General features: G+C 42.1%; 1 protein-coding gene across 1 annotated transcript; it reads left to right on the forward strand.

Moving 5' to 3' along the window:
- Positions 1–370: 370 nt before the first annotated feature.
- Positions 371–17505, forward strand: htr7c (5-hydroxytryptamine (serotonin) receptor 7c). The gene is made up of 2 exons (XM_037483505.2): positions 371–2681; positions 16680–17505. Exons 1-2 carry the CDS (start codon positions 2215–2217, stop codon positions 17416–17418), a joined length of 1206 nt encoding a protein of 401 aa, XP_037339402.1. The 5' UTR covers positions 371–2214; the 3' UTR covers positions 17419–17505.
- Positions 17506–18340: the final 835 nt, after the last annotated feature.

An 18340-nucleotide genomic window follows, 5' to 3' on the forward strand; every position in this document is an offset into this window, starting at 1 on the left:
ATTTCTGTAGTGAGGTACTTCTCAAATGTGTTTTTCTATGCGTCTCCTCTCTGACCTTTAGTTATAGCTGCAATAAATTAGCCGTTTGCCGCCACGCTACTGCTCTGTGCCTTTATGTGTCACCTTATTAAGGTCATGTTTGCAAATCCTCAATTTGCTGTCCAAAAAATGAAATAAACCATGTTATCTCCTCCTAGGGCACAAAGAGGGACACTCTACACCTGTCTTCAGCTGTAATCTACATCTAGTAGACATTTGACTTCAACTGACTGACTGAGAACATTATGTCAGTTCACGTCAGGGGCAAAGATGGACTCCAAGTCAACATAGTCAACAGCATTAATAAACATTTCTAATGCCGCATGTTTTGATGAAGCCCTTAAGGCTCTGTCCACATGTTTTTAATTCCACGTAAAAATGTAAAACTTGATGGCAGCCTGTATCATTCCTGCGAAAGCACAGATTTACATAATATGTTGGTTTCATTAAGGTCTGACAGCCCAATTAGAAGAGATCGAAGGCATGTGAGCAAAAGTCACATGGATTAACAATTCAGCTTGTTTTTTTAAGCAGATTAACCTGACATCTGTAACTGGGGGTTTTGGTTGCAAGGGGATCGAAAAAAGTTTTGCATTTCGAGGTAATTTCCTCTGATTGGTTAAAATGACGCTTTCACTTTTGACAAACCACTGCCCCAAATGGTTGCACTAAAGTCCAAGATTTCCAAGATTCTCATAACTGAATTGAGGGCCTCTCGGCCTCTCAGTCAAACGACTACAAAGACACTGAAAACAACCACCACAAAGACAACAAACCAGCACACAGAGATGCAAAATGACCACGGGGGAATGTCTGTCTATGTGGTTGGTTCCACAAAGATAAAGATCCATTAACGGTGAACAATTTGAGGCTGTTTGATTAGAATTTCTGATTTAATCTGTGTAATCCATAGCTATTTAACCCCTGGGAGGAGCTGAGAGAATCACTGACATCTTGACAGCTTGATTTGCATAGGTCCCGAAAACTTGCCCTCAGACGCTCTCCGGCCAGGAAAGATGACCCCGCCTGCTGTGACTGCATCTGTAATCTCATAACAGCTAATAGAGCCAACTTTCCTCGACAGCAGAAGGTCCGGCGGAAACTGCCAGTGGTCAGTGGCATTAATCGGATGTGACAATCATTACTGAGCTGTCTGTCAGACAGAGTGCAGGTAATGACGACTAAAAAGCCAAGGCTGTGGTTGATTGCGTGTGAGGTTTGGAGAGGAGCGGTGATGCCTGCAGGGTATTGTGGGAGACAGCGCTGGCCCCTCGGAGCCAGGGGGACAAACACACCACAGCTGTTGCTGCCTGGACGATGATGCAAGCAACCTATATCCAGGGAAGCTTCCCCATGTCCTCACCGTCTTCTAAGATGATCAGCTGAGCTGTTTTTCTCTTTTGCTTTGTCTTCTGAGGAGCCAAGGCCACCAAGGAAAGCATCGGCACGGGAGAAAAAGCATAGTTGAGTGAGATGGTCTATTTTTAGGCAGTTCATCTCGGCTGGAGGCACTGGCAAAATGCCATCGGGTTCATTTCCTGTCTCTCTTTCAGATTCCAGAGGCATGTGGGAAAATTTGTTTGTTTTTTTCTTTCACCCCTCGCTGAATGATATGAATTCATAACAAATATCTATCTCAGTGATTCATAGATATTATTAAAATATATAGACGTGCATACTGTGAAGGGGATATTGTGTGGGATTTTGTAGGATTCTAGTGACATTAGATTGAGAAACATTGGATTGAAAGAAGGAAACCCTCGGTTGCCCGTGCGCCCTAACTCATGCGTCACGTTGACAGGTGTGGTTTTCCGGAGCGCAGCTCCCCCAAGAGTCGATATTGGTCTTCTTAGTCGACCTGGAAATAAGCACTTCGTGGGCAGCTATTTTCATATTCTGGAACTTTTTTTTTGCATTGCATTGGAGTAAAAGTCGTTTTTTCCTCGTCGCGATGGAGCACGCCATAACGTCCCTCGAGACGCATCATTGATAAATAGAAACCAGTCGAGAACCCCAGTCATTGGGTGACCGCTGCGATGCGGTGCAGCTGCAGCTCCCTTGAACCAAAACCGCTGGACAGCAGCCGACAGCGGGTCACAATTATCCAAATATGCGCGTAAATGGAGTGCACTGGCGAGGCGTCCCTTGCATCCCTCACGAGATAAAGTTGTCGTGATGTACAATACTTCGGAAATTGAGCTCACTTTTAACAAGAGGGAGGACATTTCCGAAGTTATCAATGGCACTCTGCAGCTTCCCTACGACGTCCTCGTCACCATCGGTCCCACAGCCATGTGGAACGAGTCGTGCGGGGAGCAGCTCCAGGATTTCGGGCACCCGCAGAAGATCCTGATCGGGGTGATGTTGGCGATCATCACGGCGGTCACGGTGATGGGGAACACGCTGGTGGTGATCGCTGTGTGCGTGGTGAAGAAGCTGAGACAACCTTCAAACTACCTTCTGGTATCTCTAGCAGTCGCGGACCTTTCCGTGGCAATAGTTGTGATGCCTTTCGTAATAGTGACGGACCTGACCGGGGGCAAGTGGCTTTTCGGAGAGGTGTTCTGCAACATCTTCATCGGCATGGATGTAATGTGCTGCACTGCCTCCATCATGACCCTGTGCGTGATCAGCGTCGATAGGTAAGTTAAGCAAAAGTTAGCGACTGGAGCCGCTTTGAGAATGAACCCCTGTTCGTTCACGCATGCACTGCGCTGCCTTCACAGAGACACGACCCTGGTTTATATGTGGCTCCAAACCCCCGAGGGCAAGAACAGTAGAGGTGCAAATGAGGTGGCCTAATGACGTTGATTGACATTTAATCTACTGGACCAGAAAAGCAATAAGCAGACTGTGATGAATGAAAAACACGCTTAATTATGGCAATCAGTGTTTCCTGTAGTTACACATTTAGTATCAGCCTATCATCTTAACAGCTGATGACTTTTATAGTGATTTACATAATCTTTTTATGTTAAGGACATCTTGCAAATCAATCAAATTGAAGTGAAGGCAAAGTTCACTTCAGAGAAATCAGAACTTCCATTGCTGATATATGAAAATATGAGCTGTAACAGTTTGGCATTCAGCATTTTAAGAAACGTTCCAAATCCTCGACAGTAATGTGCAATGAATTCCACATTGCGAATGGGGAAAGTAAGCACTCATCCCACCTATCAAGATCCACGCAGGTATATACGACAGCAGTGACGCATGTGACGGACGTGACATGCACTGCTCCCACTAAGACACAATTAAATTAAGTCAAATGAATGGTGCCGTTGTCCTCGGTGAACATAATGAAGACAGAGTCAGAGCATTACACCCAGAAGTATGAATGCTTCCTGCTTGAGGATTCGCTGACGGACTTAAGTAAGCCTGAAGAGCTAATGATGTTATGGGAGGAACTGGAAAGATGCCGATCTGGGATTACAGCATGATTGACAGAGCTATGAATGGGTTTTTGGCTGATGAAAGGATGAGTCGATTAAATCTCGTACCATGAAATCAAGGTGTGCGCAACCATCGACCCATATATCATTCTAGAGGACTCAATCCACGATCTCCTGCTGTGTGTTTGAAACCAAATGTGGTTTTAGGGTTATTTTGACACTTGAGCTGTACAGACAGCTCTGTAAAACGGTTTGAGCTGATCTCTTGTTTTGATTAAACAAAACGTGTTCGGTACATGATTCACAATTGGGTTCTTAGAGATAATTCATTTACAATGGTAATTGCCAATCAGACACATGATTTACTGTAATTACGTTTAACTGGTTGTCATTTTGGATTCCCAAGGACATGCGATGTAGAATTTCGGCAGAACAGAAGGGAGAGTTTCAAATGAGGCCCAGGATTGGGCAGGGTTGTTTGTTGGGGCTACAAAAGTCCCCGAAAACCAGGTGCTCCGCTGAAGAAACATGTTTATCTCTCACAGCTACATGAATGTATCTGCCAGTGTAGTGGTCCCTAGTTTATGGGACCGATTCATGTGATGATCTTTGCAAGAAGAAGGAAATTCTTACAGAAACTTGACAGGAACGTGACAGGCTTCAATATAAGCCTCTGTCATCCTGTGGGAAATCAATATCTCTGAAATGAATCATCGCAATTGAGCGTCGTACAAATACACGTGGGCTTCTAGGTTAAAGATTAGTTGTGTGCTTAAACAATTTAAACAAAATCTATGAAGATTTAACACTACATTTTGATACAACCACCAAAGTTGGAGGACAAAGCATATATTTAAAGAATGATTCAAGTGGATGCAGCACTGTTCGAACCTTAAAAACATTTCCCATATTGCAAGTGGACAGTATATGTTTGTTAGAGCTCCTATGCCTGGGAAACACTTTTGTATTTATGCCCTTTCACCTTTAAAAAGCTCCATTTAAAGCCAAAGAAGACCTTATTCAAAGCAAGTAGTTACTCATTGCACGAGTACACTGAACAATGCCCAACAATAGCCTAAAAAAAGCCTCTTTCAAACACAAGGAATTAACCAAACTAACAAGAACCTTAAACACAGTACTGGGAACCTGGAGCGGTTGTGCACTTTGCCCAGTTGTTAATCCAGCTTTGGTGTAATTCGACAGTCTTACTATATTATTACTCAATTTGCACTTTCAGTCGTGTTTTTTTGGAGCATTTCAAAGATATTCCAAGTATTTGAACAAATGTTTAAAGACTTTAAAATACTATTCATCCTCTCTTTGCAGTCAGTGACAGTGGTTCAGTAAGAAAATACTTAATATCTCTCCTAGGAATACATGTGGGAAATAATATTTTCACTTTGGTTTTACCCTGAATAATCTAGTGGAGCGAATACAGGCCCACTATGCAATACAATATTAGATGCTGTGAATCAATTCCTGCATCTTATCACATTTCTGCATCTTATCTGCATCAGTGCATTTCATGATGTAATGCAGTAAATTCAGAAATTGTGAATAAATTATATAACCAGAGAAGAACATGTAGTGTGAATGTTTTAATCTTAGTAAGCAAATTGAAGTCAAGTTAAATCATGACATTCATACAATAGTCATATCAACAGTCTTTCTCGTTGATTTACAACAGGATGTGAAACATGAACCAAACATGTCTCAACAGACATGTTTGGTTAATTGTTTGATACATTTTGTAAAAGATTATTGTATTTCAGAGTTGTATTTCACTTACATAATAAACAAAATAACCATACATTTGTCAAACTCAATGTTAAACCCCCCCACCCCACCCCAGCGGTATGCTAGACAAATAATCTACTATATGAATGATTTCAAGAAAAGGTTACCCATCTTTTGGTCTGGGTCACATCAAAAATAACTACAGAAAACTCTTTGGTGGTATTGATTTTATACGGTCTGTGATAATGTGAATTTATGGCTGTCAAAGGCCGCCTTATGGATGAGTACACATTCAGCACCTCATGGGTCTTCACCTGGAGATTCAACACTGCAAATTGAACCTGAGACACAGCAGCCTGAGCCAGCCACAGCAGAAGAGTCCAGTCTCAGCGCGCGCAAGTATAAAGAAGAATCTACAGATTAATGTGAGTCTGCTCTTTCACAATGTTACCCAGCACGCAATTTCAGCTGGGCTTAGCCACTTTTGTGACCACATCTCTTGAAAGTTAGGATCTCTTATGGCTACACTCAGTTTTTCACCTTCACAGAGAGTAATATACTGTGCGTTGAATAATTCAAAAGTCAAATATGAATGATTTATTTACAACAGTGGGATGAGAAGGCCATCCTTTTCTTTAGATTCCCACATGTCTAAGAAAAGACAGCGCTAAAGCAATGGAGAAACTTTGTATAGCATACAGAGACATGCAGTAGTTGAATTGTAAAATCAATGTATCAGTGAACTTTTGGAAGATGGATGTGATGCAGGCTAAGAAAGAATATCACATTGCTGCAGTAATGCAGTAATGCAAACTTTTCCAACAAAATTCCAACTCAAAGAAAATCCGGTGTAGGTATGATCACACCCTTAAGCTTCTGCAAGGGATTTGAGGCAGGAAATCAGAAGGGACCCTTAGATGGCAGCAGAATTAGCATCAGCCTTTGCATGCTTTCTGCACACTGGTGTGTCAGTGATGAGCCAAGTTTACACACAGCTCCAGCATCGACCCCCTTTCCACATCCGAATATATGAGAGGTCGGTGAGCGAGTTCCTCCCAGGAGAGGCAGCGCTTGGTTTGTGCGACTGGGGAACATCCACCCGCAGCACAGGACGCAGATGACTTCACCCAGCTGACGCGTCCTCAGGTAATGTGATGTGACGCCTAAGCTCCACTCTCTCGGGCCCTATTCACTTCCCACTTGTCGGGCCACCTTTCCTGAGAGGCACAGGGCTGGAACACTCCTCCTAGGCCAAAGTGTTCGGATCAAAGAAAGTTCATACTTGTGAAGGAATGCTAAATCGGGACAGACGTTCTGTTTGTGGAGCTAAATAGGACGTTACACTGCATTCTTTATTATCACAACCAGTTTACAGAGAGTACTCGGGGTTAGGATTTAGAAACCACAAGAGTCTACAAGGGGACACATTTAATGTTTAAAGCCATTACAGCTTGTTTCATACAGAGCAGACAAACTTCTCTCATCTTTCAAGAGGAAAAAGTATTTCAGGTTCAAATCCACCGCCCACATCATGTAAACAAGGACTTTTTCTGGGGCAAAACAGCTGTCTCTGAAAACATTTCAAACCAGCATTAAATAAAAAATGCTTATAGAAGGCTTTTGGCAAGTTGTACTGTCAACCGCAGTTTGACTGTCCGTTTGACTTCTTTTACAGAAGCCCAGGAAGTGAGAGACAAATTGTCCACCGATCATGTGGTCAAATAAGGTGGTACGCTTTGGAATGGAGCTAAAGGGGGTTGAGATGAATGACGAGTCGTTTGCGTTTTGTCTTTTGACTTTGTTATTGGTCTTTTTCGCTGATACAAAGTCTGTGATTTTATTTATTTTTATAAATGTATTGGTCTCTGTAGGGAGCCACTTAAATCAGACTTGTCCACGTAACTAATCAGTGAACTCTTGAACCCCATCCAGCTATGCATCATATTTGAATAGTAGTATTGATGGATCAAAGACTGAAATAAAATTTAAATTAAGTTACAAAGGGGGTTGTTTTGGGCTTTCATGCATTTATTTTTTAAGGATAATTTTGTAAAAAAAACATCTGACCCCGATAGGATGTTTCTGTATTCCTTCCTTGAACTAAAATCACACGCAGTTATTGATGTTTTGTGGGAGTTTTATGAACGCAGGGTTGATGAAAACTGTAAGAAGCCCTTGAGGGATCAAATTTTCATCTGTCAGCAGCAGTATAGGTACGTTGCACTTTCACGTGCAATTAGAAGATGATGGATTACCAACAGGTCCACGGATACACATCTGGGTGTTATTTGGGTATTCCCCTATTTACCCAGCAATCACTGAGGACAGGAAGAAAATCAGGGGAAAATGCTGAGTGACTTTACCATGGCATAAATCAAGCTTTGTGTTTGGCATAACAAAGGTGGGGTCCATTATTCTTCGTGATTGAACAAAGGGCCAACAAGCATTTACCAAGTAGTGAGATAATGAGTTTCATGTTGATGGAGCTGAGAGGCTGCAAACACACCACACTGTGGATTGCAGATAATGCGCCTTGAACGTTAAGCATATTGCTTCTCTTCCAGAAAGTGCAACTTAGCTTTTGGCATTTAGTTCAACGGCAAACATGAACTGATAATAAATATATATACTGTCCTCCGAATCTTGCATAAATGCTCCTGCACACAATAACTAAGGAAAGTTAAAGGGTTTCAATGTTTTAAACCGGGTGGTGTACCTATCCCTAATCAGTATGAAAAATGGAGTATGGTGGCTTTCAAGGAATCATACTTAGCATGTTCAGATACCCTCGAGTTTATAGCTGTCTCATGGCAAGGTAAACCTGCTAAAATATTCTAAATATAACATACACAAAATGCACACAATACATTGACTGTGGGAAAATACCTCATACACTACAGTTGAACTTAAATTAGTGACCTTTTTTGCATCTATGTGTATTCATCTTTAGGGGGGGAATACAGTTTAGGTGCTTCTATTTGAGTGTGTACTGCTATACAGCTCATAAAACAAATCCCTTTAGACATGTAGCCATTAATTAATTGCCCCGTATTTCACTCACTGACCCATCACTTCATATATGTCCATTGTCTCAATTAGATTTACAATATTTCCCCGGAGAACTTTGACCTGTTGGTGGTAGTAAATCAGAAGTCAGGGGATCAATCAAGTCAGTAAGAAAGCAATCCATCCAACAGTTGTTGGAATATTTCAGTCTGGACCAAAGTGGACGACCGGCCGTCATCGCCATCCTTTGAGACACGCAGCTAGCATGGCTAATAATTAATTAGCTTGGTAGCTTAGAGCCATTTGGCAGTTTGGGTGAAATGTGTGTGTGTGTGTGAGTATGTACACAGAATTAGTCCCAGTGAGACGAAGAAGGTGTAGTGTATTTACATTGTTGTGTCAATTTCAGACACCTTTTATTCAGCTCTACTGAACCTCTTAGAAATGGTAAAGCTTCATTTATTCCGTCTACATTAAGCTCATCGCGCTGTTTGACATGATTGACTATTTCTACCTCATCATTTTGTGCACTGCTTTGAACTGACACATCAGTGACCTTTAATTCACCAGATCAGTATTATTATCTGGTTGTCACAGCTGTGCTTGCTCACCCGTAATGGTATTTTGTTTGTTTATTTTTCCAATTAGTCTGCGTGAAGATGAATCCTGTGAATGTATACGCCTGATACTGTACACCAACTGTAAATGTGCTTTGCCAGTCAAAGGAGACCTAACAACGGAGTTTTGCTCTCTGTGTTACTGCTGCGCGGCGAGATAAACAGCGGTGAAATTGCTCTTGTAATGAATATTCCTGTCATCAGCCAGAGTTGGCTTCGGGTAATGCACACTGTGTTCAGTGGATTCTATCTCCATTTAATCGCATGTTCTGATGCGTATCACCTAGTGCAGAATCAAATTACATACAATTCACTTTCGCATTCTGAAAAACAGTAAGTCAGCAAGTTTATTAAGAGTATTTCCACTGTATTCTCTCATTTGTTTCATCTAAAAGAAAAAAAACAACTTTTTGCACCACGGACCAATCTGGTATAAGACCATATTTAGTAGAATTCGTGTTGTGCATAAAAAGGAGAGGTGCCATCGATGAGTAATCAGGAACAATAACAGTTCCTTATTTCAAGTTTACTGCGTAATTCTGCTTTGCTTGCTATGGCTGCAGGAGCCCCCGATTCACAAAGATAGTCTCTTTAAAATGGATGCAGGATTTTCAGTGCGTTTGTAGCAATATTCTGTCTTGATTTTAGTTGAGTCTCTGTCTCTAACATACTTTTAAGACTACTGTCATTTGCATCTGCAGGTCGCATATTCCTTCCTTTGCAGTTGTGGGTGGGAAGTAATGCTCAAATCTCCAGAAGTGGAGAACACACAAATGAAAACCCAACACTGAACTCGTTTAAAAAAGATTATAGAGGTTAATAGTGGGCTGAGGGTTGGATGAGGAGTGAATTTCATTGTCGTGAAACTTACTATCCATGAAGAGCACAGGTTCAATCTGGAATTTGCGTTTGTTTGTACAGGATTGTACAAGAAGTGGAAATTTCGTATTTGAAAATAATGACAAAAATTCCCAGGAGATAAACAACACAATTGAACCTTGTAATTGTAATGTGTGAGAAAATCCTATTTGACTGTGTTTGCACAAGGTGAAGCAATCATAATGATATCATTTAACAAGAATGTAGGTATAATATATATAGACATATAATAATATAGTATTCTCTCGCCTTGAGCTGAGCTTTTATCTATCTTTGATATTTTCATCTCCCACACATAAAAGGTCAGAAAGAGAATACAAGGAGGAGAAAACGTCTTCAACGCTGGCCTTCATGTTACATAGCAGTGTCTCGTGACTCGGGAACCAGTTAGATACAACTCCTCCTCGCTGTCCTTTTCTATTTTAAGAGACACAAAATGATGACATATAATCGGGCCGCACAGCTACTACAGCTACTTCAGCTACACTAACTGCTGGCTAGATGCCATTTTGGAGGAAAGAGAGTCAGCGTAGAAAGGAGCTGCCTGTGGTATCCTTGGTAACCAACAAGTTTTATTTTTCTTCTGAAAGGTCAAAAGTAAAATGGAAGGAACGGGGAATTAGATCCTCAACATCTGAGATCACCTCTAAGTATATTCAATTTTCAAAGTGTCCTTTGAGAGGACAAGTGTCCCTCTGTGACAGAACCAAAGGGAAGGTGACTAAGATGTGGGGACACATCATCATGACAGGAAAAAGAGAAGAAGAAGATGGCACATATTTATTCAACTTACACTAACAGAGAGTCATTGTAAAATAATGAAGAGAGAGAGATAGCACACTCATTCATATTTGAGTGAGCGGTTTGGGATCTTAATAAATTAGTTTGCAAAGTTGGGTCTGCTAGAGGAATGCTGACCATAGTAAATGTACAATTCGGTGGGAAATATTAGCACTCCACTTACCATATTGCTTGCAAAAAACGAAACATTCCTCTGGAACGTACCTTACTGAGGCAGTGGGATGAATATAAAAGCACAAATTCAATTTTCCTGGTAAAAAGAGAGTTCTATGGAGGCTTTGTAGCACAAAGCTGGTCACCATGGCTGCCACGGTGATGAAAGTGCATTAAAGGATCGACCGGAAGCAAAACAATGTGCATGCAAGAATCCATTCAGAATGTAAAAGTAGCAGATACGGAAAACTATTCTTAAATTGTCTCATACTAAAAAACATTAATGATAGACCACCACCCAAGAGACCACAAACACGAGGTATGTCTCTAAAATATTTGTTTGACACTGCTGGTCAAAATATGAAAGCGATTTTGTTATTTATGCAAATGTAAATTTGTTGTTGCTTACATAATAAGTTATTTATAGACAAGGCCTTGCAAATTAAGGTTGTTCCTAATTAGCTTCTGGTACAGAATATTAAGTACAAGGAAAATATAAGATATGAGAGTGAGAGGTCGTGGTCGTCGCTTGATACAGAAGACCTGGAAACAGGAGTAACGTTCTTTTAATGCCTAAACCTGACGATAGATGGGACTCAGGAAGCAAACCCGGACTCTGAACTCAAAGTCCTGCACTTTGCTCCATAGTAGATAAATGTTGTGATCCATTCACTAATGTAGCACCAATGCAATTTAGCTGACGAGATTGCATGATATATTATTTCTAGCAGAAGGGTTGCTCAAAGAGATAAAAAAAACATTTCATGACTTAAAGATGCTGATAAAATTTTCATCGCAAATAGCGTGTAAATAAAAGTGATTTCAGAGTAAGAAAAGGAAAGATAAAAATCTTTTTATTTCAGCGTATTGTGTCCTTTCAGCAACAATGGAATGAGAGCCCTATAATTGTCTACGTAAACATCTTACATCATAACCCTTATCTTCAGTGAGTCTGACCATGAGATTACTTTGTGCTACAGAAAAATGGACGATACTAACTCAGTTTGGTCAAGCTATGGATCACAGATAAAGAGACAGACTGTGAGTGCTTTTGAAGTATCTTCAGGGCTGTAACCGCGAGCTCTGCGAAGCTGCCATTATCCCAACGAAGAGGTTTAAAAAAACATCTGTGTAAGATCAGGGCCAGATGATGCTGTCAGGGTCCGCTGGGAAAGGGAGTCCGTAAAATGAGCCTGAAAACAGAAAAACTGAATAATGTGTGTGATGGGAATTGTGTTTTCTTTCTCTTTTGAACCTAAGACAAACATCCCTATTCCGTTTGGGCAACACACACGCAAACACACGTATACACACAAATACTGTAGATATAGAAAGATTGAATACATAGGACGACAGCTAACATTTCAATCCTTGTTTTGTTGTACATCAGCGTCTTTCATGAGATGTTGTTTATTTCTCCTGCATTGTTCTACGACGATGGTGCCCCGCAGGGGTCAAACGATGAAAGCTGCTCAAATGATCTATCACAGTTAATAATTTGTCTGTGTCAGCCCTCACTATCTTGGCAGGCTTTCAGAACGTCCACAGTGTGGCAGGTAAGAGCTCTTTAACCTTCTGTTGTGGAAGGACGACGTGTTAATTAAACTAGTTCATTGCCAGTCCGCCCCACTGTCAGGTCACCTCTCTGCGCTACTTTGAAGGCGGTTGATCTGCTCAACAAAGTTTTGATTGTTTCTCTGCTCATCTGTGGCTTAACCGAAGTACCTTGTCATTCTTATTTATTGCGTAGCTTTTTAGTTTCCACTCTTTTCCATTGTATGACCCTATTCTCATGAATCTATTCTGTAGAGCCTGTATAGAGTATTTGCTGTTTCATCCAAGGACACCTTGCTCTGACAGAGATGGACACGCTGGCTGTTTTAAGGTGAATCCACTTATCATAGTGACACTAATAGCTGCCCATTGTCTCTATCGCTGTGAGAGCCAGTAAACACCTGATAAGGACAGGCCATAAAATATCCACAAACTGCTTTGCACCAATTAGGGGGAAGTGAAACAGACGTCATAAAGGCGTCGGGACTCTAAGTCAGATCGGTGGAAGCTTTGTTTCCACAATATTTCTGTAAATAGCTTGTGATCGTTTTAAAATGGTTGCAAGGTGCGCTATCCTCGGACGATCGAAATAATTCAATTATATAGATAACCCATAAAGATGATTTTGTATCAGACATGAATCTCAAAGAAGCTGTTTTTTATTGTCCGTATTGCCATCAAAATCCACCATTGGACCAGCCGGATTAACTCAAAAATATCATCATTTAATTTAACAAACTAAAAAAGAGTTTTAATGGCAATCTGTGCTTTAGTTTTACAGAAACCAGAAGGGAGCCCATACAGCATTACGTCTCCCTAACAACCTGCAACTGGAGCAAAGCAGGAGTAGTTAACGAGTAATAAGGCAATTAGCCGCTATTTTCAGAATTCACCAAGGGTGAGGCTTGGCATAAAGATGAATCGGAAAATGTGTAAAATTTTGAGTGTACTGACATTTTATGCTTTTAATATAATTTATGTCTCAGGGATTAACATGCCAACACTTCTGCAGGCACTCAAAAAATATGTTTTCATCAAAAGATATTTATTGAGCATAGTGTAGGTTCTTAAAGAGAAGACGGTTTCGACCTACTCACTTTCTGGTTAACACTTTTGTCGTGTCAGTTCCAAACCATGTTCCTCCACGTAAAACAAATGCCAGCAGTTTTTCTCTGTCTGACGTAAGCCGGTAGTTCTGTGACTTAACGTAACAGAAACATACGAGGGAGGAAGTATGTCTTTAGGATGACTCAGTTTGGCTTATTTAAGCACTTATTACTGATTTCTTCTTTCAGACTACAGCTAATATTTTACTCATCAAAGCGTAAATAAAGCAGAATTCAGAGAACCAGAAACAGATCCTGACTCAAACCAGGGCAAGTTAGTTTGATCTAAAAGGAATACGGTGGGTTTCGTATTCCTGTGTGGTGTATGAAACAGATGGAATTACTCCTTCGCTTTCCCTTTTGAGGAGGAAGTAACAGCTCTGCGATGTGCTCCGCGAGAGAAGCAACTCAATTTCTGTCGAATGGAGTATCCTCAAATAGATTATGAGAGCTGAAGCATTCCTGGAGGACTGACGCTGTTGTCTGATGTTGAGAGTAAAATCCCAGAACTCTCTCTAGACGGATTTGATCCTCTTCAGTCTGGGTCAACTCAGAATAAATACTGCGTGGTGATATTCTTGTTGGAATAAACACTGAATTTTTTGTTCATTATTTCCTTTACCCAAAGATCCCTTATGTGACTATAGTTATTGAGGTTGGTATAACTGGAACATTCTACCCCATAACTTCAGTAAAAAAAGGGATTGGGAGCATGAACACAGTGAATACACACTACTGACTTATGGCTAGAAAAGCAGATGAGCTGCTCAATAAAATGTTCAATAAAATGCTCTGATTACAAGCAATGTTTTCACATCACTGTGCACAACTTACTCATACAGATAGACTGCAATAAATCACATTTGCCTAAAAGGGGAAACACTTTTTCATAGGCTCATTATGGATTGCAACCTGACTATGTGACACAGGAATTCTGACCCCTCATGACTGATGACTGTTGCACACCGTTGCAGCTTTCAGTGTTTCAGCAGAGAAAATAGTGCACTTTACCGACCTAGCTGGTAGCCTGGCGTAAGTAAGGGGGATCTGCATTAGCTTGAGCACACTGTTTGTCAGTGGCGGGTTAATCCCCTTGGGCTTCTGGGACTGTGAATATGTCCCAAATCCTCCAGAGATATGAAAAAAAAACAAAAAACGCCCATGTGTTTCACTGCCAGTGTTCAGTGTGTGGTGTGTTCTGGGAAGTGATTATAATCTGTTTTCTTTTGCAAGGTGGTGTGGTTCCTCTGAGATGTGAGGTGTCCCATGTTGGTTTTCAATATGCACAATAAATACGCTATATATATTCCATATTTATTTTTGCATTTGACTCCAGCAAGTTGCTCATTGCAGATACTGTGCTAAGAAAATATGTTAAGCTGCTATAATACATATTACTGTTAACAATAGATTAAAGGTGAGAGGGGTTGCGTGTTCTGATGAAACCTGAGAATTATCACCCAATTTTGTAGTTCTGTTTTTGTTCTGCTGACCTAAAAGAAAGTCAATATTATATTGCACATTTGTATGGGTTTAATTGGTATTGTTGGTTGAATAAACTTGATTTTGATTGGTTCCTTTTTATATACCTTTCATATATTAATGTGTGCTGCCCTTATGTCACTGGCTCTCTGGGATCACGAGAGTTTAATTCCCTTATTGTCAAAATGAACACGGTAAAACTAACCGGTGGTCCGATGTTTGCATCAACTCATCCTGCTAACCACAAGCAGGGGCTGTGTAATTAAGCGTTAAAATGGATGCTGTCTTATTCAACCTGGCAGTTGTTTGTCACCAAAGCACGGTGAGAGTTTTTTTTTTTCTTCAACCACTTTCTAAAGGACTGAGGATGAGTCAGAGGATTGTGCAGAGCTGCCCCTCCGCCCTGCGGACTCACAAAGATAACTGCAAATAAGCTCCAAAAGAGCTTTCCTCATTATTGAATAAAGCATTCAGCGAGGAGTGTTGCATTGCTGTGTTTCCATTACGTATTCCTAAGAATTCCCACAGCATGGAGTACCCATCTTAGGATCTTCCTCCAATTTTTTCTGACATTGCTCGCTTGGATATGTTCAGCCTTCCTGTAAAGTACCTTTTAAGTGAGGGGTGTTAACTAGGCACGGCAGTGGTTAGAAGGAGTAGTTGTTCTGCAATATTCAGTGAGCCAAGCTAATCTGAGCCAAGGGATCTGTGAGAAGGACCCAGAAATAGTGTGTGTGAGGGTTTGAATGGGAACAACAAAGAAATTGTCAAGGCGTCTGATATGTGATGTTCCTTATATCAAATGCACCATCTATGAAAATGAGTCATGCGTATTTGGCTTTCTTTCCCCTCTTGTGTCTCACTTGTTTACTGAAGCTGCCACGGGCGACAAAATGATGTTTCACTCTCCGTGGCAAAACATATTCTGATATGAGTGACATGGTCACATGACACAAGTCACCAGCAAATTATACATATGGTCCAGCGGGAAGAAAAAAAAAGACTGTGACTCTGTGTAGCTTTTTAAGCTGATTAAAAAACATCCGCTCTGTGTCAGATGTGTGAGTGGTGGGGGTGGGTGTGGGGGGGTGGGGGAGGTGCAGCGGGAATCAAATCAAATGCTCTTAGCTCTGTGCAGTTGTAACATTACTGTCCTTTCCTGTTGTTTCTGATTTAGATCAATACAACTTGCACTTCGTGTTATTGTTTGTTAACAAAACCGTGTGCATTACGCAGTCACATGGCTTTCATCCAGTGTGGGATTGGACTTCAAGCCATGTAAACTATACATCTAACAGCCGTTCATGCAGTGAGACGTCCTGTGAGCTCAACACAGGGCTGATAGCATCGTATCACTGATAAGCAACGTAACAAATTGGCCAGTCCCCCCGAAAGCTTTTAAGCTGGAGATTTATGATGGAAACAGAAAACAGAAAAACAGCCAGGAGTGTCAAATATACAGCTGCCATCACTGACGCGTTCGCTGCTGATGAAGGCCGTGGGATTACAGCAAAAACACTTTGAGATGTGCTTACAGATTGATCATTTTGTGGGAATAGTGGCTGTCCACCCGTTTTTCTTCTTTTTTTTTTTTTTTACAAATTCAAGCCTTTCACTCACTATGTTTATTTCTCTTATACTTCTAGCAGTTATTTGAGACTAGCTAGCTGCCCTTTGATTGAGAGCTCCCTCTCAACCTGCTAGGCTTCCACAAAGCACCCAAAGGACTCCCCCCCCCCCACCTCCAAAAAGAAAGGGGACATGTATTTGATGCTGCAGTTTTCTGTAATTCAGCACTATGTCTGGGTGCATCGTATGTGAGAATTATCCTCGGTGTGCGAGCTACTCAATGGTTTTTTGTTTTGGTTGGTACTGATAATGCTTTTGTATCCTTTCCCCCCCCCCCCCCCCAGATATCTGGGGATAACGCGGCCCCTCACCTACCCGGCCCGGCAGAACGGTCAGCTAATGGCAAAGATGATCTTGGGAGTGTGGCTGGTGTCAGCGTCCATCACCCTGCCGCCTTTCTGCGGCTGGGCCAAAAACGTCCACACGGCCGGCGTGTGCCTCATTAGCCAGGACTTCGGCTACACCATCTATTCCACAGCCGTAGCCTTCTACATCCCGATGCTGGTCATGCTGGTCATGTACTACAAGATATTCAAGGCGGCTCGCAAGAGCGGCGCCAAGCACCGCTTCACCGACCTCTTGCGCCGCGAGCGCCTGGAAACCGTGTCCAACGAGGCGCTGCGGATGCAGGGCCTCAAGCCGCCCGGCGTGGCGGAGGAGTGCGCGGCCCTGTCCCGCCTGCTGAACCGCGAGCGCAGGAACATCTCCATCTTCAAGCGGGAGCAGAAGGCGGCGACGACGCTGGGGGTGATCGTGGGCGTCTTTTCCGTGTGCTGGCTGCCGTTCTTCATCCTGTCCACTGCCAGGCCCTTCATCTGCGGGGTGGAGTGCAGCTGCGTGCCCATCTGGCTGGAGCGCACGCTGCTCTGGCTGGGCTACGCCAACTCCTTGATGAACCCCTTCATCTACGCCTTCTTCAACCGAGACCTGCGCTCCACTTACCGCGACCTTCTGCGCTGTCGCTATCGCAACATCAACCGCAGGCTGTCCGCCGTGGGCGTGCACGAGGCCCTGAAGGTCTAGAGCAGCGGGTTCGTTGGCTGGATACGTACAGAACCCTCACAAGGTGGGGTGTGGCGGGCCGGTGGCCGCGCACATGGTGCTGGCGGGGCGGCGCGTAGCCCGCAAGACGGGACTGGCAGAATGTGGGCTCAGTGATTGTTGGCACAGTCACACAATCTGGAGTGTGGCTCACTCATTCTATTTCGGGGAAAGAGAAGCACAGAGCGTACTTGATGGGCTATTTGAGTCTTTTTTGTGCGTATGCCACAGGTCCGTCCTGGCAATGGATTCACGGAAGGATAATGTAGTGACAAAGAAAATAAACACAACCAACCATCGTGGGGCTTTCAGGGGGAACAGAAAGTGAACCGATATTTGTATATTTACAAAATTGAACATTTGTTGTGTTGCACAGTGTCTTTAGAAAATATGAACACAAAAAGTGAACGCTTTGATACTTGAGATTTCATTGTGCTTTGTGCCATTTTTGTAATATTATTTATATCACCTTATCTTCAGCCATACTTTTCAATTCGGTCCTCGCACTAAATTTGACGGGAGCCCCTTAAATATCTCACAAATGTTTAAAATTCCCATTCCGGATATTTCAGTACTTGTCGATAAAAATAATACACTGAGAGTAGTATGCTTAGTGTCTGCATGAAACATGTGTTTTACCTGCCACTGTATACGTAAATCATGATGAGATTCTGCAATGAAAGGCAGAGGTGTTTTTTATATCTCACCCAAATCCAATATCGCACACCTAAATTCAAAGTGAACTCAATACATGTCTGACACGATGATTGTGTGGACATTCTCACTCTTGTAATAATCCCCCATTTGGGAGCCAACACTATTGGTTCATTACATGGAACTAGAACATTTCAACTTTGCATTTTCCATATTCTCGACTCTCTCCTGCACCTCTGTGTGTCACCAG

This window comes from Pungitius pungitius, chromosome 5 (genome assembly GCF_949316345.1).
Source record: "Pungitius pungitius chromosome 5, fPunPun2.1, whole genome shotgun sequence".
NCBI lineage: Eukaryota > Metazoa > Chordata > Actinopteri > Perciformes > Gasterosteidae > Pungitius > Pungitius pungitius.